The 24,729-nt window shown below is 38.9% G+C and overlaps 1 protein-coding gene across 5 annotated transcripts; it reads right to left on the bottom strand.

The window, feature by feature from the left end:
* Positions 1–289: 289 nt before the first annotated feature.
* LOC141497111 (uncharacterized) lies at positions 290–24,723 on the bottom strand. 5 transcript variants are annotated; one of them, XM_074199714.1, is made up of 6 exons: positions 24,635–24,714; positions 23,889–23,957; positions 14,710–14,762; positions 12,597–12,723; positions 11,081–11,176; positions 290–4,815 (listed from the first exon to the last, which is right to left on the bottom strand). In XM_074199714.1, exons 2-6 carry the CDS (start codon positions 23,917–23,919, stop codon positions 3,230–3,232), a joined length of 1,893 nt encoding a protein of 630 aa, XP_074055815.1. In that variant the 5' UTR covers positions 23,920–23,957; positions 24,635–24,714; the 3' UTR covers positions 290–3,229. The 5 variants fall into 5 exon arrangements, with proteins under 5 accessions (XP_074055815.1, XP_074055816.1, XP_074055817.1 ...); XM_074199715.1 differs by lacking the exon at positions 23,889–23,957 and having other exon boundaries at positions 24,635–24,723; XM_074199716.1 differs by lacking the exon at positions 24,635–24,714 and having other exon boundaries at positions 12,597–12,796; positions 23,889–24,563.
* Between the last annotated feature and the right edge of the window lie 6 nt (positions 24,724–24,729).

The following is a 24,729-nucleotide window of genomic DNA, read 5'->3' as shown; positions in this document are numbered from 1 at the left end:
TCCCAGGGTCACAAGAGTGATTTCTAACAATGATTTAAAGAACAATGAATTCCAATAGTATATAAACTATATTAACGAAAAACAGATGAAAAAGTCCCATGAAACTTCTTTAGTGATACAAATGTGGTGTTGATATCTAAACTAGGAAGAACTAAACTAGAGGAAGAAAATTATAGACAAATTTCTCCACTGAATATTCATACAAAAACCTGAACTAAATACTAAATATTTGGAATAAAATACTAAAAAAGATGTAGGAAAAGGTTTTTAACAAAATATAATACCCATTATCATGAACATAAAAAGTGAGGGTTTTTTTTAAATATAATAAGCAGTATGTATATAAAACCAGCAGTGTTACCTGTACTAGGGATAAGCTAGAAGCTTTCCTAAAAAGATCAGGGGTGAAACAGAGATGCCCATTATCACCACTATTAATCAATATAATACTAAAAATATTAGTTATAGCAATAAGAAAAAGAAATTGAAGGAATTAGACTAAGCACTTGAAGAAAGAAAACCACCATTCTTTGCAGATGATATAATGTTATGCTTAAGGATTCCTAGAGAATGAGCTAAAATAGTAGCTGAAATAATTTCTAACTAGCAAATTTTCAAACTACAAGCTAGCTCACAGAAATCATCAGCATTTCTTTAGATGATCAACATAGCTCAGCAACATGGAATGGGAAAAATTCCATTTAAAACACCATTACACAATATGTAATTCTTGGAAGTCTACCTACTAAGAGAAATTCAAGAATTTTATATACACAATTAAAAAAAACTTTTCAGAGAAATAGAATCAGACCTAAACAACTGGAAAAACAGAAATTGCTCATGAATAGGCCATGCCAATGAAAAGAATAAAATTCTAACTAAATTAATTTAATTAAGTGCCATACCAATCAAAACATCAAAATATGAATTCAGTAAACCTAAAAAAAAAGTAAGTGAAATTAGTGTGGCATAGTTTTTGTTATTTTTAAATGAACTCAATGTAGTGCTCAATAATTATCGCTTTCCTTTCTATGAGCTATTCACACACTATTATTTAATAGATGATTAACATTCATATAACCTACTATATCAAAAGAAGCCTGGAAGGAATATTGTAATTCCTACTGCACATATTTGAAGTAAACAAAGATTAAATATCTTATCCAGGGTCACAAAGCTAAATGTTCAAAGCAAGATCTGAACTCAAGTCTTTTTGACTCTAAGTCTTGGACTTTGTGCACTTGTTACCATCTAATTTCCTCCAAAGGTCATCTAATAGATTGTAAGCTTATTTAGGCTAGGGAGTTTGCTTTCTTTGCATACAATATGTATCATAGACCTTTATTTTCAGAGAATTCAATGTAACAGGAAAAATGGCACCAAAGAGGGTGAGGCCAAGATGAATAAATAGAGGTAGGGATTCTCTTGAGCTCTTCCCCAAACCACCCAAACCATAATAAAGCTAACCAAATTCCACAGTGATGAAACCCACAAAGACTGACTGAAAAAAATTCTCCAGCCCAGGACAATTTGGAAGATCCAAGGGAAGGGTCTCTGGCCCAGGGGCTAGAAAGGCCCACAGTGCACCAGAGCAAATGGGTCAGGGGCAACAGTGGCATTTTCCAGACCTCTTAGCACTGGGATTGTGGACAACTTGGAAGGTCACTTCTGCTGCAAAGGGTCAGACTGGAACAGAGTCCAGGGCAGGCCTCTGCTGCAGAGATGTAACCCAGGAGACCAGGAGCAGACCCAGGGGATCTAATCAGCAGGGGCACCCTTGTTTTCCCCCTGACGTTATTGGGAATGCTTCTAGCTTATCCCCATTAGATATAAAGCTTATTGATGGATTTAGATAGTCAAGAAAACATTCCATTTATTCCTACGCTCTCTAGAGGTTTTAGTAGGAATGTGTGTATTTTGTCAGCAGCTTTTTTTTCCAGAAAATATTATGATAATCAAATGATTTCCATTAGGTTTGTTATTGATATGGTCAAATATGATGAGTTTGCCTAATATCAAACCAACCCTACACTCCTGGCATAAATCCTTCTTGATCACAGATTTTCTTTCACTGTTTTGACTCTTCCTGGTTTTAGTATCAGCACCATATTGGTGTCATAGAAGGAATTTAGGAGACATTAGAGTTTTTGCACTAGCAAAGTACTGCAAACAAGGTTAAAACGAAGGTATAAATTGGGAAACAATTTTTAAAACCAGTATTTCTGACAAAGGACTCATTTCTAACATATAGAGTTGAGTCAAATTTATAAAAAACAAATCATTCTCCGACTGATAAAAGGTGAAAAGATATAGAAAGGCAATTCTCAGATGAAGAAATCAGAACTATTTATTCTTGTGAAAAATTGCTTTAAATCATTATTGATTAGAGAAATGTAAATGAAAGCATCTCTGGGGCACTACCTCACACCTCTCAGATTGGGCAATGTGGCTGGAAAGGAATATGACCAATGTTAGAGAGGATGTGGAAAAACTGGGACACCAATGCATTGTTAGTGGAGCTGTGAACTGATCTAATCTTATTGGAGAGCAATTGGGAATTCTGCCAAAAGGGCAATAAAAATTTACATACCTTTGAGCCAGCAGTGACACTACTGGGTCATTAAGAGATCAAGAAAAAAGGTATAAATCCCACATGGACAAAAATATTCGAAGCAGCTCTTTTTATAGTGGTGAAGAATTAGAAATTGAGGGGATCCTCATCAGCTGTGGAATAGATAAACAAATTGTGGTATATGTATATGATGAAACACTATTGTTCTCTAGAAGTCATGAGGGACAGACATTTAGAAAAGCCTGGAAATACGTGTATGAACTGATGCTGAATAAGAAGAACAGAACCACAACATAATACACACTTATAACAAAATGGGGTCAGGATTAACCATGATGGACTTGTTCATGTCAGTAGCACAATAATGAAAGACAATTTATTTGGAAAATTGAAAGAATAAAATTTTTTTTTAAAGAGAAAAGAAATGTATTGGACAGAATTGATATCATTTGGCAATTTTGCTTGTTTTCAATCTATAACACTGTTCTGATGTACAGTAGGAAGGTGTCTTTGAATAAAAGCCTTTCCACTTAGGTGACATTCTTTTTTTAGTTTTTAGCAAGGCAATGGGGTTAAGTGGCTTGCCCAAGGCCACACAGCAAGGCAAGGTCAGTGCTCTATCCACTGCGCCACCTAGCTGCCCCTTTGCTGACATTCTTAATGTTTCTCTGTAGCATGTTTTCTCTGATGTGCAGCAAGGTTGGCCCTCTGAGTAAAAGCCTTTCCACATTGATTACATTCATAAGGTTTCTCTCCAGTATGAATTCTCTGATGTGCAGTAAGAGTGTGCTTCCTTGTGAAAGCCTTTCCACACTGTTTACACTCAAAAGGTTTCTCTTCAGTATGGATTCTCTGATGAGCATGAAGCCAACCCTTCTTTTTAAAAGTCTTTCCACACTGATTACACTCATAAAGTTTCTCTCCAGTATGGATTCTCTGATGAGCACGAAGCCAACCCTTCTTTTTAGAAGTCTTTCCACATTGATTACATTCATACAGTTTCTCTCTGGTGTGGGTTCTCTGATGCTTAGAAAGATGCGCTTTTTGGGTAAAAGCCTTTCCACATTGGTCACATTCATAAGGTTTCTCTCCAGCGTGGATTCTCTGATGTAAAGTAAGACTGAGCTTCGTTGTAAAAGCTTTTCCACAATGATTACATTCATAAAGTTTCTCTCCAGTGTGGATTCTCTGATGTAAAGTAAGACTGAGCTTCCATGTAAAAGCTTTTCCACACTGATTACATTCATACAGTTTCTCTCCAGTGTGGATTCTCTGATGTAAAGTAAGACTGAGCTTCCATGTAAAAGTTTTTCCACATTGATTACATTCATAAAGTTTCTCTCCAGTGTGGATTCTCTGATGTGCAATAAGTCTTTTTTTCCATTTAAAAGCCTGTCCACATTGATTACACTCATAAGGTTTCTCTCCAGTATGAATTCTCAGATGTGCAGGAAGACTATCCTTCCTTGTAAAAGTCTTTCCACATAGATTACATTCATATAGCTTCTCTCCATTGTGGATTCTCTGATGTTCAGTAAGACGGTACTTCTGTGTAAAAATCTTTCCACATTGATTACATTCATAAGGATTCTCTCCAGCATGGAAACTCTGATGCCTGGAAAGATGCTTTTTCTGGCTAAAAGCCATTCCACATTGATTACATTCATAAGGTTTCTCTCCAGTGTGGATTCTCTCATGTGCAGTAAGACTGAACTTTGTTGTAAAAGTTTTTCCACACTGATTACATTCATACAGTTTCTCTCCGGTGTGGATTCTCTGATGTTTAGTAACACTGGTCTTCCATGCAAAAGCTTTTCCACACTGATGACATTCATACAGTTTCTCTCCAGTATGGATTCTTTGATGTCTATTAAGATGATACTTCTGTGTAAAAGTCTTTCCACATTGATTACATTCATAAGGTTTCTCTCCAGTGTGGAATCTCTGATGTCTATTAAGATTTGCTTTCTGGGTAAAAGTCTTTCCACATTGATTACATTCATAAGGTTTCTCTCCACTGTGGAATCTCTGATGTCTATTAAGATGCACTTTCTGAGTGAAAGTCTTTCCACACTGATTACATTCATAAGGTTTCTCTCTAGTTTGAATTTTCTCATGTGGAGCACAGAATTCACTCCCGGTTAAGTCACAGTGACTGTCATTTGTGACTCTTTGCTTCTGAGTTTCATCCACAGAAAGGTTCAGCTTTCCAGTAGTCTCCTTCATTTCAAATCTCATCTCTTCTGAAAGAAACAAATATACTCAGACACTCCACACACATTTATATTTCTATCCCCTTCCCACAATTGGTAGAACTCATTTACTTTTTATTTCCTCAGGTAATGAAAACACAAACTTCAACTTTGCCTGGGAAGAACCAATCCTTTTTTGATGTCTATAGCTCATATCCAAAGACTGATTTAATCTACAAAGCATTGTGCACACACATGCTCAGTGGTTACTGACAATAAACAAGTGATGCTGGCAGTGCCAGCATTCTCATGGCATTCAAACTTGGGCCATGAGTTCAGAATGGCCTCTTAACTTGGGGACACGAGCCCCATGGATGGGCACACTCTGTTCACAGTAGTCAACAAATTAAATCCACTTTCAGTCTTTCCAATTTCCTTTCATTGTCTGCATTTTCAATACTTTCATTATAAAAACAATGACTTTTGCACAGATACTAAATATTCAAATTATTTCATGATCCACCCTACTTGAATGCATAATATAATTTCCCTAGAGATCACTTTTGAAATGATTTTTTTTCTGTTTCAGTATTTGAGATCATGTAGAATGCCAACAATGTTTTTATATTTAACTGAGGCATAAGATGGAATAAACATTACTTCTTTCTTTTTTTTTCCAGGTGCAAAACAGATTTTTAATCAGAACAGCAATGAAAGAACAAGGGATTAGGGTGAAGCAGCCTCAAAATGGAGTGGTGTTGACACATAGTGGGCAGGCCCTTGCATGAGAGGCCAGGAAAGTCACAGTCTACTTAACTCCATGAGGGGCCCTGGTGGAAGATATCTGGCCTCCCTTTGGAAAACTTTATATAACTCATATCTTCTCCCCTAGCTCAAGACCTGAGACTGCTCTGAGTCAGTGGACCTGGATGACATTCCAGCTCACGTCCACAGAGATGATAATGGGACCACAGATCAGAGAGGAAATCCAACATATTGTGCTTTTCAGGGTATTTCCCCTAAACCAAAAGGAGTGGTACTCAGATCTGGGAATATGTGAAAGATCTGAAGAGATGGGCCAGGGCAGCAAATAAAGCTTTTTTTTTTAAAGAAAAAGAAAAATACAACCCTGATATCAACAGCAGAGGAAGAAACACTTAATGGAAAAGGGACTTCTATAGGTAAAACCTGCAAAACCCAGCTCCTGCTAACACCTCTGGAAGAGTTCAATCAATGTTCGCTGTATTGAAGAAAACCTGGAACTTAAGTGCTGACAGCATCATCCCTATCCCAGTTCACCACCCTCCATTTTTAAATCCAAATGTCCAAGAGCTAGAGTGCTATAACTTAGCCCTCAAGCAAGTCACTTATCTCAGCCTCAAATGGCTCTAATAGTGTAAGACCAACTTTCCCAAAGGAAGTTTATGCTACCTCCTCTATGTTTTGCCCTTGGACCTAGGAAAATCCCAGTGACATGCAATTGGTTTCCAAAGGAAAGAGGGAGCTGAGATAACAAGTTCCTTTTTTTCATGGCCCTACAGTGGCCTACCTGTAGCCAGCAGTGTTACAAATGGTATGATGGTATGAGTCTAACCTTAAAGCTGGCTTTAATTGCAAGAATCCAGGAGCCATTAAATCAGCCCCAAATCCCACTAGTATATCTCACTTACCATTCCTTGAGGGAAAAGTTTCATACAACAAAACTGGTACAACCATTTAACAAGGTCTTTGCCCTCACCTCCCAAAAAGCCTAGTACCCACCCAGAAGACAACCAGTGCTGAGAATTGGACTGGATTATACTAGAAACTTACAAAAAAAGTGAAGCAATATATAACCATATATCATATTATATCCAGGGAGGATTGCAGACCTGAGCACCACAAAGAAAAAGAACTAGAATGAGTGTTGGCTACAATTGTCTTCTACTTTTTTTTTTTTTTTTTAGATTTTTGTAAGGCAAATGGGGTTAAGTGGCTTGCCCAAGGCCACACAGCTAGGTAATTATTAAGTGTCTGAGGCCAAATTTGAACCTAGGTACTCCTGACTCCAGGGCCGGTGCTCTATCAACTGCACCACCTAGACACCACGTCTTCTTTCTTTTTTAAGAAATATTTTATATATCTCTGCTCCCTAAAGTAAAAACAGAATTTAAAAAATGCATGAAATTTTTTAAATTGGAAACTATTCATTTTATAGAGGAATTTGAATTTATCATTCTTTTCTAAGGATACTGACAGCATGCTTCACGATTCGTCCTCTTCCCATTTAGAGGGTCACATGTCTCTTGAAGAATTGAGACAATGGCCCAAGGGATTAGAGTTAAAAACTTGTCAATGGGAAGGGAAGCAGTAAATAATTTTCCAATTGGCCCACAAGGACATTTATCCACTGGGTCAACAAGTGTTTGGATATCTGAATCTTTACACATGTAATTCTGCAGTGATTCCAAACTATCACGATCAGGAAGTCACTGCTTTTAGCAATCATGTGGTGATTACATCAAATTCTGAATGTTTCTGACTAAGTGCAATACATTCCTTTACAGTCTCAACTATATCAAATTATTTCCAAACTACCAGGAAGGTTGTACGTTCACATGTAAAAAAAAGGTCATGGTCATGCAGAGACCCTCAATGACTATCTATTACATCACCAGAGGAATTCTCTCATTTCTAACTGACCTTTTAATCACATCTTATCAAAGTTATCCTCTCCAGATCAAAATTACTTGAGTTTGTATTCTTGTAGCACCCAGGGCAGGCTAATGGAAAATCACAGTCCTAGGCATGCATAGTAGAGGCCAACATGAAAACATCATGGCCCTCCAAAACTTTCCCATGAAAAGGGACCTTAAAACAAATACCTATTGAAATGCTAAAGTATTCTCTAATTTGAACTTATCCATTGTTTATGTTAGTTTTCTTTGAAATGGAGAATTCTCATAGGAATAGGTTGGCAAGATGAGTTAATCATTCAGCAGAGTTTCAGGGAATGGGCAGCCCATTTAACAGTAGAAGTAAAGCAAATTTGTGTCTGAAAAAGTCCTTTCAAAGCTGTTTTGGAAATAAATTTTATTTAAAAGAAACCCCCCATATTTGCAAGTGACATGCCAGGACATTTGTCAAGTCCACCGTTTGTCATGAAACAACAGAAAAATAAATCATTTAAAAAATAATTAGCCTACACTTAAAGTGGTCTGAAAGTTTAAAGAGATGACGTTCCATTCCTCAGAGGGAACATGCTGGATATTACATCCATTTTCCATCTCATATATGTGACCATTTTCATCATATTCTCTTTAAAAATCAGAATGTAGTGGATAGGGTGCTTTGTATATAAATATTATTTTAAAAAGACAAAAAAGACAATTTGCAATTGATCTACAAATACACTGGTCAAGGATGCTACCAGTCATGACACTATTGAAAAGTAAATCTTTTTAACAGTAATTTAGCAATTAAATTTGAACAGTTTGAGAATTTTAAAAAATCAATCTCTAAATAGGAGCTTGTCCAATTCTCCCATCCACTTTCCAACTCATGTGTGAAGATTTTATCAATATTCTCTTTCAAAATCAGAATCCAACTGATGGTGCTGTGGACAGAATTCAGGGACTTGAATCATGAAGATGTGAGTTCTGATCCCAACTCAGAAATTTGCTAGTCCTCTAAACCTAGGAAAATCACTGGACCTCTGTTTCCCTCAGTTTAAAATGAGAGGATAAAATGAGAGAATATTTATTTTCACAATAGGTGCTAAAACTGCTAGTTTATTGTTTTTATTTTGATGACTTCCTCCCTAGTCTGTTCTTGTTCTTAAACTATTATTATCCTTTTTCCTTATTATCCCTTATTTCCCATTTCACTACACGAATTTTCATTCCTGAACGTTCTCTTTTCTGTGCCTCCACTCTTGTTTGTAAACTAGATTCTGGGCTCTATGACAGCTGACCAAAGTGCAGCTAGGTGATACAGTGGATAGAGAGCACCAGTCCTGGAGTCAGGAGGACCTGAGTTCAAACCCAGCCTCAGACCCTTGAAACTAATTAGCTGTGTTTCCTGGGCAAGTCACAGGGGCTCCATCAGCAAGTACCACACCATTCATATGTTGAACCTTTGATTACACAGATTAATTACATGATTAAATGGAAAAGTTTTGAGTACTGTGGACAAGTGTACTTATCTTGACATTGTCTTTCTAAGGAGGTACACATTGACAAAGAGGTTGACGCTCGACTGCCAGAGCTGGCTCAGTGTTTTGGAGGCTCCAAAAGAAAGTATGGAAGAAAAGAGGTATTAGACCGACCATCAGACTGAAGGTCTACACAGCCATTGTGCTGACCTCATTGCAAAATGTCTGTGAAACTGGACAGTCTACTGGCGCCATGTCAGGAAACTGAATTGCTTCCATTTAAATTGTCTTAGGAAGATTCTAAAGATCACCTGACAGGAGAAGATACAACACACACAGGTCCTGTCTCGAGCTAAATTACCTGGCATTCCCACATTACTACAGAGAGGGCAACCATGACAGGCTGGGCATGATGTTACAATGTCAGGTATAAGCTTGCCAAAACAACTATTTTATGGAGAACTCACACAGAGCAAGGGCTCACAAGGGGATCAGAAGAAGTGATACTGAGACTCTGTCAAAGACTCATTGACGAACTTTAGAATTGAGCTTTCAGCATGGGAGCTTCTGCCACTAGACTGCCCAGCATGGCACATGGGGCTGTGTTCTAGGAGGAGGTAGAATTGAAGCAGCTATAAAGAAACATGACAGAGTAGCCATTCCATGTGTTCAAGTGGAGTATTTGTGCCCGACTTGTGGTAGAGCATTCCAAGCTTGTATTGGTCTGATTACCCACTGTGGGACATGCTATAATTTGTCTCAATCATAGTGATGTCATTTTAGTCTTCTTCAATAATCAAGGACAAGAACGAAGGGTGACCTTATTCTCTACTGGTGCTACTTTTACCATAACCATAAAGAACCTCATATGTGCTCATATTCTTAATGTTTTATCTAAGGCATCTCCCAAATGTCCAGGATCAGAAATGGAACCCTATGCCTCCTCATTAGCTCCCAAACATTCCTATTCCTGACACACAAACATACAATCTATTGCAAACTCCTCTGGATTTTTCCTTTCTGCCTTCTTTCACAACTATCTGTTTTTTCCTCAACACTGTCACTGTCTTGGTTCAGATCCTCATCAACCTCATAGCAGAGAATATATTGTAAGAGCCTGAAGCTGGGTCCAGCTGCCCCAGTCCTATCATTCTTCTTCCCAGTTAGCAAATTCTTTCCAAAGCTCTCATTTGATGTCACCTCCTACTCAACAGTAAATCAGAAGCAAAAAGATTAAATATAAAACTCTATCTAGAGCTCTCAAAGCACAGAATCACCAACCTTTCTTCTACTCTGCAATCGTCTTTCACCCTATTCCCACCATATATGCTATAGTTCAGTGATACCTTTGTCTTCTGGGAACAGGATGGTCCATTTCTAGGCTCAGTGAGTTTCCCTTGCCATTCCTGTTGCTTAGAATGCTCTCATTGGTTGTCCTGATGCCCCATCTAGAGATCACCTTCTCTAATAAGCCTTTACTAGTTCTACTTAAATTTATGGCCTAGGGGCAACTGGGTGGTAGAGTCCATAGAACACAGATCCTAGAGTCAGGAGAAACTGAGTTCAAATCCAGAATCAGACAATTGATACTTTCTAGTTTTGTGACCTTGGTCAAGTCAATGAACTTGCCCACCAAAGAAACAACAACAAAAAGATATTGCCTAATCTCTCGAGTAGTTCCAATTGATCTTGTTCATACTAAGTTTCTACATCACTGTTGGACTGCTGTCTTTGCCCAAAGGATAAGGAGATCCATGGGAGCTCCATGGGACTCCTTGAATCTCTTTCTGAGCTTGGTGCTTTGCACAGCGGCTGGAAAATCATAGGTACTTAGATGTTTGCTGACTTGAAGAAAATCTAGGAAAGAGTTAAAATGGAATACTCTAACTCCCTTTTGTACTTTCAGAAGAGGTTCCTGCCCCCAAATTCAAAATAATGCCTACTTTTAGCATCATCAATTGACTCCTGGAGCTGAATAGGCCATGGAATCCAACTCCCTCATATTGCAGATGAACAAATTAAAGTCAGAGCCTTAGTGACAAGCCCAAGGCACTACTATGAAATATATGAAAAAAAATCCCCAAAGCAGGTCTTCACATCCCCAAAGGTAGCACGGGATTGACTGTAACACACAGAAACCTCTTGTAATCAGGGCTCTCATCCATGTGCATCCACTTCACTCACCTCCACAGGAGGTCTTCAGGTCTTCTTCCTGCAGCATCCATGGAGCTTCCTTTTGTTCAAAATAACACATTACATCTTGTTTGCTAACTGGAAGTCCTGGGAAGAATCAATTAGGAATAAAGATGAAAAGAAACTTGCAATTTTCTAAGGGGTTGTCAATGTACTCTTGCTGCATTTTGGGAACCTCTCCATTTTCTTAATACTTGGGAGTCTGTTATCTGCCTTACATGTGTGTAATTAACCCCAAATAGGAAGTATTGTTCTGAAAAATGGCCAAACCCTCTGCCCTCAACTCATCTTGTCAAGTGCCAAAGGGTTATTATACAAGATCATCCTCAAGTCACAGAAACAGGAACCTTGATAATTTGGATTTTCCCCCCCGGTTGTCTATCCTGAGCCTTACTCATGGAGTCATACAGAAACCTGTTTACTGTTCCTCTGGGAAGTCTTTGCCTCTTTAGTTGAGATTCCACTGCTGGCAAACTCACTTCTATTTCTTGGCCTGTCTCTTATTTCTGGCAATTCTTGGAGCACCTAAGAAAGACCCACATGGTGGTCCCCAGGACTCCTGAAGGACAGTCTCTGAAAATTAATTTGTTGAGTTCTGAGGAGAGGTAGGAAAGAACATCACAGAACAAGACTGGAATCAGGAAATTTGGTCATGGTGAACCTTGTTCATAGAGCAATGGACTCATCATACTTTGACCATTATCAAGAAATTAGAGGAAGCAAATAGTGCAGTACAGAATCCTGGGCCTCAAGTGAGAAATGCCAGAGGCTAACATCCAACCCTAGACAGTTACTACCTGTGTGTCCTTGAAAAACACTCAACCTCCATTGGCCTCAGTTTCCTTAATTATCAAATGGGGATAATAATTTGACTGAACTTAAAAGGTTATAATCAGGATGAAGTGACATACTGTAAAGAAAGCATAGGGCATAGCAGCTGGCCAATAACAGACAAAAACACATGCTTTTCCCCATTCTATCATTACCCACTATCTGTCCTAGATATTAGAAGCAATATGAAGGAAGATTAAGGACAAATTTGCTATAAATGGGAAACTGAGAATGGTGAAATACAGATACATTCTTAATGAAAAGGAAAATATTCGAAATACTAGACCCATCCGACAGACTCAGGGTTGCAATGAAAAATTCCCTGAAGAGTCTTCAGACATTTGGTGGGCAAAACTCATGTCCAAGGAGAAGATAAACTGATCTATCTCTGAGACTGGTTATACATCAGAGACGCTTCCAAAATGATTGATCTTTGACTTGAAGCTTCTTAGAACTGGTCAGAGAGAGCTTCAGGAGGAACAAAGCAAGAATCTCAGGTTCCTAGCCAACAATACAAAGGCATTTTCAGGAAAACCAGCCTTATGAAGGACTCAGGAACTTGGCCAGAGGAGACCAGCACTTTTCTCTCTAAATTGATCAATGTTCTAAAGCAGAAGGGAATGAAGATATTCTCATTGATTAAAGATTCATGGCTATCAGGGGGAAGCATCCTCACCCAGAAAGAGCAGGTTCTGGGCATTCTCTAGCATGACCTTCTTGTATAACTTCTTCTGATGAGGGTCCAAGAGGCTCCATTCCTCCTGGGTGAAGTCCACAGCCACATCCTTGAATGACACCAACTCCTAGACCATCAAAAGTCAACAAATGGAGAGCTGAAAGACTCCTCAGAACTAAAGAGTCCAGTCTTCATCAATTCTAGGAGGTAACAGAAGCACAGAAAGGGATTTGTCCAGAGGTCAGATCCCATATGAGAGGCAGAGCCAGCTCTGGAACTCAAAGTCAATAGGAGACTGATGGGATTTTGAGATAAACATTTTATATGTTCAGAGAGAATAAAACTGAGAAATGTTTTCCAATGAAAGGTGTCTCCCTGTGGCATCAGACCACAAGTTTATGTTCTTTGAGGTGGTAGGTGAACATATGGAGGTAAAAGGGGAAGGGTGATGGGAAATTTCTTCCTTATAAGACCACAAAGGAGGTGTAGTTTGGGACAATGATGGTATAAGTCATACAGATAAAGGAAAACCACCCATGTGTGCTAAAATTTTGTAGAAGCTTTTTGTGGCAGGAAAGATCCAGAAATGTCAGGGATGCCTATCCCTTGGGAAAGACTGAACAAGCTGTAGTAGTATATGAAATGTGATGGAACATGGTTGTGTTGTGTGACGTGACGAGCTCTAAGATTTTGGAACAACATGGAAAGACTTGCAGGAATATAAAGAAGGAAATGAGCAGAACCAAGATACCACTGGATACAGTAACAATACTGTTTGAAAAATGACCTTGACCAAATAACAGAACTTTTCTCTATTATAAATACCCAAGATAACAGAAATGACATATGAATAAAGATGCTACCTGTAGGCAGAGAATGAACAGATAAAAGAAGGATGTTTACAACAATAACTGTAGAGTAATTTGGAACTGAAGTCCAAAGGATTAAAATTTGATCTAGGAATATTACTGCTGGGTCTATTACCTAAGGACATTCAGGAAAGGGAAAAAGATCTGTTTGTACAAAAATATTTATAGCATCTCTTTTAGTAGTGGCTAATAATTAGGAAAGAAGCAGATACCCAACAACTGGGGAATGGAAAAATTACTGTGGTACATGAAAGCATAGACAGGGTGACATGGATAAAAATGACTAAAATGGAAATGTTTCATGATTGAACATAAATAGCTCATTATTTCAGAGAGGGTAGTGAGGAGGGATGGAGGCGGGGTAGACTACAGAACTGAAAACTTTAACAAATTCTTTTGGGTTTTTTTCTTTAGGTTTTTGCAAGCAAATGTGGTTAAGTGGCTTGCCCAAGGTCACACAGCTAGGTAATTATTAAGTGTCTGAGACCAGATTTGAACCCAGGTACTCCTGACTCCAGGGCTGGTGCTTTATCCACTATGCCACCTAGCCGCCCCAACTTTAACAAATTTTTATATTGCTTCAAGTTATCATTTAGGGACCTATATTTTTCAAAAAAGAAATTTTAAAAGAGTTCTGAGAAATATTGTGACCTGAGGCACAAGGGCAGGAACAATCCCTGGAGCACAGTTTCTGTTCTGAGGCCAAGACCACAAAGGAGAGGAGCTGGTTCTGCTTTCTGGGCTCTGCCAGGGAAGGGTTTTCCTGGACCTTCAGTTGATGAAAATAGAGCTTGGTCAAAGAAACCAGGAAAAAGTGGGGATGGGGGGGGGGTCGGTAGATAAAGTGTGTGTATCTCTATGTGTGTCTTTGTGTATGAGAGAGCCCCTATGCTAAGCAGGTAGAGAGAGGAAAGACCGGATCTCTAGGAAACAATTATTCATGAGTGAAGTAGTCCTTGAAAGTTACAATACAGGAGAAATTTAAAAACAAACAGGCAGGGCACCAATTTTGAGTGTGGGGTCTCAGTGCTTAAGACACTACGGCCCAAATGAATCAGTTTAAATTAAACCACAGAAGAGTGCAGGGCAGTGTGGCAACTCCTGCATTCTATTTCATGATTGCTTTTGGGTAAAGAAAGGATCAATGAAAAAGGCATTGCCAAATGTCCTAGACCATTCCTTATATCTATAGAAATGGATTGGTTTGCTCCCCTTGGTCTAGTCTGGGGTCAGACTGTACTCACCTGAGGTTGGGTGCTGAGGCTCCCTGGGGCCATTCCTTCTGTATCCAGGCTCCCTAGGTAGGCAGTAAAGTAATCAAAGTGATTCCTTTTTCTCAAGTTCCTCTACCTCGGTCTTGGTCTTTCTATACCTTGGGGTCCTGCCACCCCCACACATTGTGGTCAGAAATGAAAACCAAAATTCTTACTACCAGAGCTCACACAGCTCACACCAAACCAAGGTTTAATTCTCTGCCTTTCCAGCCTGGGAAAATCTCTGCCCTTCTAAGAATTAAATAAAAATCAGGGCAGCTAGGTGGTACAGTGGATAGAGCACCAACCAGCTCTGGAGTCAGGAGTTCCCAAGTTCAAATGCAGCCTCTGACAGTTAATAATTATGTAGCTGTATGGCCTTGGGTAAGTCACATAACCACATTTGCCTTTGCAAAATCCTTAAAAAAAAAATTAAATAAAAATTCCCAAACCCACCCCACCCCTGCAGTCTTAGTCCCATGGTGCCCACTTTTGTGTTCATATTATGGTGATTTTTAATTGCTGAACCCATTATATTAAAACTCTTCTGAATTACTTTCTATGCTGGGGTTTGGATCTGACTCAGTCCCCACTTGGGCCAGGCCTTGGGCTTCTGCAGGCTGAACTGGAAGGTAGAAGGATTCCAGAGAGGGAGAGGCCTTTCCTTCTCTCCCAGGAGACTAACCAACAGGGATATATAAAGGGCCAGGTCCCCAAGACTCTCAGCTTTGAGATTCCAACCTACAAAAGAAGGGAACTAGGCAGGCAGCAGGTAGGATCAGGTTGGGCAATGAAGATGATCCAAAAAGGAAGACTACTTCCCTCCCTCCTTCCTCCTCCTCTGCCCAATCTCTTACAGACCCACATAACACAAGGGGCAGGAAATCCCAGTTAGGATTCGACCAGGCAGAGCTTCAATGACTTCTGGGTCACGGTTCTCCCTCCAACTGCTCCTCTGCCTTCCCCACATCTCTCTCCCCAGCTAAAGTATACCTGGACCACAAACTAGACAGGAGCCAAGCCAGGGAAGTCTGAGGCTGGTGAAGCTCTGGAATGGAGCCTCCAGAAAATGAGCAGGGGAAGCCTGAGGCTGGGTGACAAAAATTTAGTCTGGAATTCATGCTGAGGCCTCAGAAAGAAGTTGAGGCAGGGAACAGGAGACTTGGGTAAGGGGGATCAAGAGGAGAATCTGGGAGACAAGACATTCAAAAATAGCTTGTGACTTGGAGTTCAGGGATTGACAGATAGCTCCATGTGGACCCTGAGTCTGGGAAGGCAGGAGGACTGTGTCCTGAAGTTTAACAAGGAAGCAGGGAGGCCTCTTAGGACCTCTGGGAGGGCCTAGTTTAGGAAACTGGAGATAGGGAGACACATGTCTAGGGTCTGATGGGGATGCAGTCCAAGAGCCATAGGTTCAGATGAGGAGGTGGAGAATAGGAAAGTGTAGAGGACTGGAGCAGAGTGTGATCCATAATCCAGGCTGGACTTTAGCTCGTGCCTGTTCCCCTGGGAATCCTGCTCCAAGAATGCTCCCTAGCAGTTCTCCATGAACCCTGGATGATTTACGCAATGCCAGATAAGGATCCTGAGAATAGAGGAGTTTCCAAAGTACACGGAAATGGCTATGTGACTTGGGGAGCAGAGTTATCATTCCTTGTGGACTTTTGAACTAGAAGAGAAGTGATCCCAAGAAGCAGACCATCAGTGGCAGGAAAGAGTATTGGTTACTATGTGCAAGGTGGGGTCCTAAGGAGGGGACACAAGAGTCCTGGATTCTCCAAGCAGGCACGGTTGGAAGGCAGGACAAATGAATTTCTAACCAAAAGGTGAGGAACCAGGTCACCTGAGTCCTGATAGGAAGGTTATAATCAGGATTCCTAGATTCTTAAGGGCAATGTTTCAAGTCTGGAAAAGCGGGACTTAATTCAAAACAGTGATGGTGAGACAGGAAGTCTGGAAGGGATTAGGACTCTGGATTGGAATTAGAGGCATGGGTGAAGGTAGGCTCATTGTGTAGCCTGGCTTGAGAGGGAGGGTTGCTCCAGGCAGACCTGGAAGACTCTCAACATAAAGGTCAGATTAAGGAGAGTTACACCCAATGGCAAAAGGAGCCAGCAAAAGCTGGAAAACATGCCCAAGAGAAGAAAAATGTATTTGAGCTTCAAGGAAAGCAGAGCATTCTCACTTCAAAGACTGCCTGCTTTCCCCAGCCTCTTCTGGGAGGGTCTTCCTTGTCCCAGAAGCATCACACAGTGCAGCCTCTGAAGTCCCAGATCCTCTAATCACAGCCAGGGCCAGGACTGCAGAACCCTGACATCCTCTCCTCCCTAAGCCCTGCTCTCCATCGCCTGAAATTCCTTTCCCACTGCAATGATCCCTTCTTCTAGAAGACATGGAGTCTATAAATCTCAATTAAATCAAAAGGTAAATGAGAACTAATTTATTCCATTGTTTAGACGTGAAGGTGTGAGCTTATGACACCATGTTCTTTCATTCCTATTATAAGTATGATCCATTTCTCAATATCAGTAATATGAAGTACAGAGATGATCCCAGGCATCATGACCAACTCATGTCAGTCACTCAAGAATTCAGAAAAACTGATAAGACTAAGATGAGGAAAGATACAGAGATAGACAATTTGACAGACAATAAGTTTGTTAGAGTCACAAACTCTGGAAATTCTACACAATAAGGAGATTTCTCAATTTGAATAATATTTTATCTTTCCTACTATATACAAGAATTTTAACATTTTTGGCTTTAAATTCTGAATTCAAACTTATTTCCCTAACACTCTTCCTTCCAACTTCCTCGAAGCAGTAAACATTTTTACACAGCCTACACATAGGTAATCCTGCAATAACATTTCCATATAAGTCATGTTTTGAAAGAAGACAGAAGACAGACAGAGAGAGAGAGAGAGAGAGAGAGAGAGAGAGAGAGAGAATGAAAACAATCTACCATCAGATTCCCATCAGTTCTATCTCTGACAACAGATCACAGATTTCATCATGATTCCTTGGTTCTTGTCTTGGAGCTTCATAATACTAAGAATCGATGTCACTCACAGGTGAACTCAGTACTGTATTGCAGTTACTGTATACAATGTTTTTTCAGAATTTCTCCCTTCATTTGCATCAGTTCATGGAAGCTTTTTCAGGTGTTTGCTGAAACCATTCTGCTCATCAGTTCTTACAGTAGTGTTCCATTGTTCAGAACTTGTTCAGTCATTCATTGATGACTGATGACTAGCCTCTTAAGATCTGTACTAAATACTTTGCAAATGTAGTTCTTTTCTCTCTTTTTGGACTGATTTAGTTGTGCCATTTCTAGAAGGATATGCACAATTTTAAGTTCCAAATTGCTCTCCAGAATGGTTAGATCAATTCAAAACTTCCCAACATTTGCCTACATCTTCTCCACTAGTTATACCTCTCCTTTTTTTGTCATATTAGCCAATATGATAAATGTGAAGTGGTATCTCAGAGTTGTTTCAATTTGCATTTCTCCAATCAATAGTCATTTAGAGCATTTTTCACAAAACTATAGAGAACTTTGATTCTTCATCTGAAAACTGCTTGTGGATATCCACTGACCATTTATCAACTGGGGAATGACTTGTATTCTTAAGGTTTTGATTCAGTTCCCAATACATTTGAGTAATAAGATTTCTAAGAGAGAAACTTGCTGGAAGTTTTTCAAAGCTTTCTGCTTTCTTCCTAATGATTTTGTTTGTGCAAAACATTTTTTTCCCAAGGCAATGGGGTTAAGTGACTTGCCAAAGGTCACACAATTAGACAATTATTAAGTGTCTGAGGCCATTAAGTGTCAGGTCCTTCTGACTCCAAGGCTGGTGCTCTCTCCACTGTGCCACCTAGCTCCCCCTATGCAAAACTTTTACAATTTAATGTGATTGAAATTATCCATTTTACATCTCCTAATGCTTTCTATCACTTGATTTTTCCATGAATTCTTAACTTCTTCATGTATCTGACAGGCAAACTATACTGCAAGCCTAACTGAATTATGGTAGCACCCATTTTATTTAAATCAAATACCTTCATACACCTCTTCAAGGTGATTTTTTTCTTTCATTGCCTAGTCTAAGTACTTCGATTTCTTTCTCTTTTTTAATGTTCTAGCTAACATAATGAAAGGGGTAATAGGTGGTACCCATTCTTGCTTCAGCTCTGATCTTTTTGGGCAGACAAAAGAAACATTTAAGGGGAAAGCTTATGCTTAGATCAATAAAATAGCAGGGAAAGCAGATGAAAGATGAGGGCAAAAAAGAACAACTTAAACGTTTCTTATTAAATACCAAAGGAAATAAATTGAACAAGGCATCAATGAATCCCCTGTGGAAAAAAGTCACCAGGGCCAAATAGATTCCCAAGAGAATTCAACTAAATATATAAAAACAATTAAATTGGATATTATGTAAACTATTTGGAAAATTAGACTATAAATGAATATTACCAAATTAAAATATAAAATATAATGCTGATTCATAGAGCAGAAAGAGCAAAAACAGAAAAAGCAAAGTAGACCAATATATGATGCAGATTGTAAATGCAACAAGGAGATCACAAAAATTTATAACAACATTCATATAGCATGACTGTAGTATTAATATGGGAAATACAGGGATTGGTTCGATAAAAGGGAAACAGTTTAATCATATTAACAATAAAGCCAACATAAATCATATGATTATCTCAATAGATGAAGAAAAGTTTTTGACCAAAATACACTAATTCCTATTAAGAAATTCTAGAAAATCTAGAATAAATGAAGTGTTCTTAATGGGATATGCTATGTCTATCTAAAATTCCTATCAAATGTATTTATAATTGGATATGTCAGAAACCTACCCAAAAAGATCAGAGCTGAAGCAAGAATGGGTACCACCCATTACTCCTTTAATCATTCAAGAAATGTTAGCTAGAACAATATGAACGGATGAGGGAAAAAAATCACTTTGAAGATAATATAAGGGTGTATAATTATGTGGAATATATAGCAGAGTGGATTAAAAACCAGACTCCTACAACATGTCCTTAGCAGCAAAGAGTCACATAAATTCATGGTTAGGAGCTGGAGGGGAATCTATTATGCTTCAGCTGAAGTAAAAAAATGAAAGAAAATAAAAAACAGGTGTATCAATCAGATCCCCAAAGGGAAAAATAAAAATAAATCTAATTAACAGATTTCTTATTAGTTATATTCATTCATTTAGCTAAGATTTTCAGATTGTCATTAATTACTCAAATGAGTTTCAAAAATCGTTATTTCTTCTTTACTTGTGCTTTTAGAATCCTTTTTGTTATTAATACTAATAATTTGGTTTTGTCTTTCTTAATCAAATTACCAAAGATTTTATTCTTTTTTTCATAAAGTCCATTTTTAGTTTATTTTGTCATTCAATATTATTTATTCTTTCAATTTTATTAATCTCTTCCTTGATTTTTCAGGATGTCTAACTTGGTATTTAATTGGAAACGTTTAAGTTGTTCTTTTTTTGCCTTCATCGTTCATCAGCATTCCCTGCTATTTTATTGATCTAAGCATAAGCTTTCCCCCTAAATGTTTTTTTTTTGGTTTGCATCAATAAATTAGGATATATTTTTTCATTGTTGTCATTCTCTGTTGAGGGCCAGCTTCAGAAGAAGTGAGGACACAGATGTTTCTGGAACTAAAGTCACCAAGGGCAAGCATGTTTTCTTGCTCATTAAACACATTGATTGGTTCACTAATGAACCCTGACCTAAACATCTGTGGAGCCAGAAGTGTATGGGAAACTTCCTGATAAGGAAGTCCACAGCCTTCAAAGGATAAATATCATAAATTTAACCAGGGAAGCCATGCAGCTGGGTTCCATCTCACTTATCATGTCTGAGATAAGTTTTGTTATAAGAGTCTGGATATTCAACAATAAAGTTAAGAGATTGGTTCACAACATTTGTTTGTTACACCTCTTCAACCCAGCTCTCATTAAATGTTCAGATGCACATTGGATTTATTGTTGGCAATAATTATCTTTTCTTAAATTATTGATTTGTTCTTTGACTCATTCAATAATTAGTATTAGATAATTTGGTTTTCAATTAATGTTTAATCTATTTTTCCATAACCCTTAATTGAACATAATTTTAATTTTATTAGGATCAGAAAGGGATACATTTAATCATTCTGGTATTGATTGGGAGAGTATATTTTCAATTTATTTATTTATTTATTTATTAAGGCAAAGGGATTAAGTGACTTGCCCAAGGTCACATTATTAGTAAGCATCAAATGTCTGAGGTCGGATTCCAAATTAGATCCTCCAGACTCCAGGGCCACTGCTCTATTCACTGCACCACCTAGCTATCCCAATTCAGAGAATTTTATGTTCTGAAACACGGCTAACTTTTCTTCAGGTACAATGTACTACTCAGATAAAGGCATGTTTCTTTCTATTCCCATTTGTTTTCCTCCAGAGCCAATCATATCTTTCTTAGAATTATTTACTCCTAAGAGGGGAAAGTTGAGGACTCTCACTAGTATAATTTTGTTGTCTATTTCTTCCTGAATACTGTTTCCCTTCTTAAGTTTTAGATACTTACCATTCGGAGCCTATTTCCTTAGTAATGATGTTATTTCATTTCATTTCATGTGATACACTTTAAGAATATGTAGTTTCCTTTATTTTTCATTTAATTGGATTTCTTTGTTTTTGCTTTGAGATTGTGAGTGATACTGCTGTTTTTTTTTTCACTTCAGCTGAAACATAAATGAGCACCACCAAAAGAACATTGTACAAAGGAAGTTACATTGTATGATTATCAACTATGATAGACTTAGCTCTTCACAGCAATACAATTCTAATAGAATCATGATGGAAAATGTTATTTCTATCCAGAGAAAGGCTTATGTAGTCTGAATACAGATCAAAGTATATTATTGCCCTTTGGTTGTTGCTTTTTTCTTTCTTATGATTTTTCCATTTTGTTCTGATTCTTCTTTCATAATATGACTGCTGCGGGAACATAATTGATAAATATAAAACATAATTCATATATTATCCATATTAGACTTATGTTAGGAAGGAGAAAAGGGAGAGTAGAGAGAGATAAATTCACAACTCAAAATCTTATAAAAGCAAATATTGAAAGCTATTTTACATGTAATTGGAAAAAGTAAAATGCTATTTAATGGGAAAATATTTTAATTGCTGTAGGATTGCAAATTCATGTAAAATCCTAATTGTATTTCATTGACAAATGTCCGTTCAGTTATTCCAAATTTTTTTTATTTCTGCAAAGAGGTTTACCAGTCATGTTTTTATATTTTTGTCTCAAAATATTAACGTTCTTTTCATTTGTTCCTAGCCTTTAGTAATTTAATAAAGAAAAGTCAATGATCTAGGGAATGAATTTGTGTGTTTGTAAATTACATGCACCATAGGGTCAATTTATTCAACCCAATTTTCTTACTGAAACATCAAAAATACTGATAAACTAAATCTTCCTTGATGGAGTTTGTACATTTCATTTGATTTTGACGTTATTGCTGTATTATACTTACTATTACTATTATGTTATCTGGCTTTATCATTACTATAGTTAAGATTTCTAGTAGCAAAAGTAGATTGCTTGATATATTTCCATTTTTGTTGGAGCAGTTTCTATTTCTCTCTAGAAATTTGTTATATTATGCAAATCCTATGATTTTGATTATATTTTAAAAGATCCTTCAATTCCTTAAGAAGCATTTTCTTAGTTTTCCCCTTTTTGAAAAATTTTGCTATTAGTTTCTCTAATTATTCTAATTGTTTTCCTTATGTAGACTCAGTTTTATATTCCCACTATGCTTTTAAGTTGGCAATAGTCTCTTATTTATGTTAAAATTTTGCATCAATCTCAATCTTGAGATTTATTTAGTTTTTTTCTAACTTTTGCCACTAGATTTGGGCACAGGTCTCACACTGTAATGTTCTTATTTTTTTTTTGTTTGTTTTTTGCAAGGCAATGGGGTTAAGTGCCATGCCCAAGGTCATACGGCTAGGTAATTAAGTGTCTGAGGCCGGATTTGAACTCAGGTCCTCCTGACTCCCCCAATACTGATATTTTTAAAAAAGAATTCAAAATGCCTTAGTTATTTGTAGGTCATCTGAATTTGCAAACTGAAAATCAAGATTCATTTATTTCTATTTTCATTGAGCAAAGATTGCAACTTCTTCAATCAAGTGGTTTTTTTTTGGCAAAGCAATGGAGTTAAGTGGCTTGCCCAAGGTCATACAGCTAGGTAATTATTAAGTGTCTGAGGCCGCATTTGAACTCGGGTCCTCCTGACTCCAGAGCCTGATGCTCTATCCACTGTGCCCTCTACCTGCCCCAAGTGTTTATTTTTGAGAAACATATTTCAATCTAATTTTTTAATGTACTGTTAGAGATAAATGAATGCCACCTTCCTATAGTCTCCTCATTCTGTATTGAATGTGAAGTCCACAATGCCAAAGTTCCAGTTTGATGCCTTAAACAATCAACCTAAATATGTCAGGGGACTTTTTAATATGCTGCCCTGCTGAAGCAGGAATACTGAATTTATTTATCTATGAAGATGAGTTTAATTATCACTTATCTCAACTGCCTGGGTAGGGGTTGACACATAAGAAGGAAAGTATAGTCAATGATCCACAGTTATAGTCTGTTTTGAGCAAAGAAACCTATTCATTATGACAAGAGAATATGTATAAGGGGGGTGCTGGGGGAAAGGCTGCACCTCTGATGACTGACCTTCAGTTTTCAATAGAATGGAGAATAAGGGGCAGCTAGGTGGCCTAGTGGATAGAGCACCCGCCCTGGAGTCAGGAGTACCTAGGTTCAAATCCGGTCTCAGACACTTAATAATTACCTAGCCGTGTGGTCTTGGGCAAGCCACTTAACCCCATTTGCCTTGCAAACAAACAAACAAACCTAAAAACAAAGAATGGAGAGTAAAAATTTAGAAGTAATACATTTCAAGTTCTGAACTCTATTCTGCATATGAAAGATAACAAAACCTAGTTAAGCTAAGTGCCAAGGGTAGTATTTTTCCTAAGCAAGGTGGACTTGATAGGATAACGTTATTGTAACTAAATTTTTAAAAAATAAGAAAGTAAAAAAATCAATGAATCATTACGACACCTTTTAATTTCGGTAGCCCTGTAACATCCATGTGGGTCTTTTCTTGGGTAAGTCCTGCCTTCTGGAGGGCTAAACCAATCAATGCAAACACAGGTGGATATGGGAACAAAGAAACAAAAAGGGCATGAATGAACATATGAATGGATGGATGGATGAATGGACAGATATTGTTTCAAGGCTGGGAGAGAAGATTTCTTACAACTGCTTTACTTCTAGGACCTGATCCTCATTTTTTATAAATGTCCCGGCACCAGTGCAGAGTGAAATGCCAATGCCAGCCTTGCTTTCATACCATCCTCTGGAAAGGGCGGGCAAGGCGAGGCGCACAGGGGGCTTGGGGATGGAAAGGCGCAGTAGTGGGGGGAACGGCGGACACCCCGAGTTCCGCCCCGTCTGCCCCCGGAGGCGCCCAGAAAGGCCGTGCGCCGGGGCTCCGCCGGCTCGGGTGGCCGTCACTCAGCCGCTACAGGAACAACACCGGCAGTAACGAGCCTCGCCCGGCCGCCTGGGGCCCGCGGCTCTCCGCCGGCCGGGGCGGACGGGCTCCGGGATGGGGGCTCGGGGCCGCCCCGCCCGGCTGCTAGGGCCCTCTCGGTCCCGGCCTCGGGCCGCCCGTCTCCTCCGAGGCCTGTCCTTAGCTCCGGGGGCCCCGGGCCCGGCTCCCGGCGCCCCGTCCCTCCAGCGTGGGCAAGGCCACCCCCCCCCCCAAGCAGCCCCAAGAGGAAGCGGAAAGGAGCCCCACTCACGCGCCGGAAGGAAGTCCACCCCCAGCGGCCAGGCGTCCCGCCCCTTTCCTGGGCGTCACTTCCGGCCCTCCGGCCTGGCGTCCTCCCGGCGCCTC

Source organism: Macrotis lagotis, chromosome X (genome assembly GCF_037893015.1).
Source record: "Macrotis lagotis isolate mMagLag1 chromosome X, bilby.v1.9.chrom.fasta, whole genome shotgun sequence".
In the NCBI taxonomy this organism is placed as follows: domain Eukaryota; kingdom Metazoa; phylum Chordata; class Mammalia; order Peramelemorphia; family Peramelidae; genus Macrotis; species Macrotis lagotis.
This window is presented reverse-complemented; position numbering and strand designations above follow the sequence as displayed.

What these genes read in the sequence shown, in the direction of transcription:
- LOC141497111 (XM_074199712.1), bottom strand. Translation starts at nt 24,024, where the DNA reads ATGTTCATTCATGCCCTTTTTGTTTCTTTGTTCCCATATCCACCTGTG. An exon ending in CCAGAACCTGCTCTTTCTGG is followed by an intron (nt 11,177 to 12,596) that starts GTGAGGATGCTT and finishes GATTCTTCCCAG; the next exon opens with GACTTCCAGTTAGCAAACAA. An exon ending in CCTGAAGACCTCCTGTGGAG is followed by an intron (nt 4,816 to 11,080) that starts GTGAGTGAAGTG and finishes TGTTTCTTTCAG; the next exon opens with AAGAGATGAGATTTGAAATG.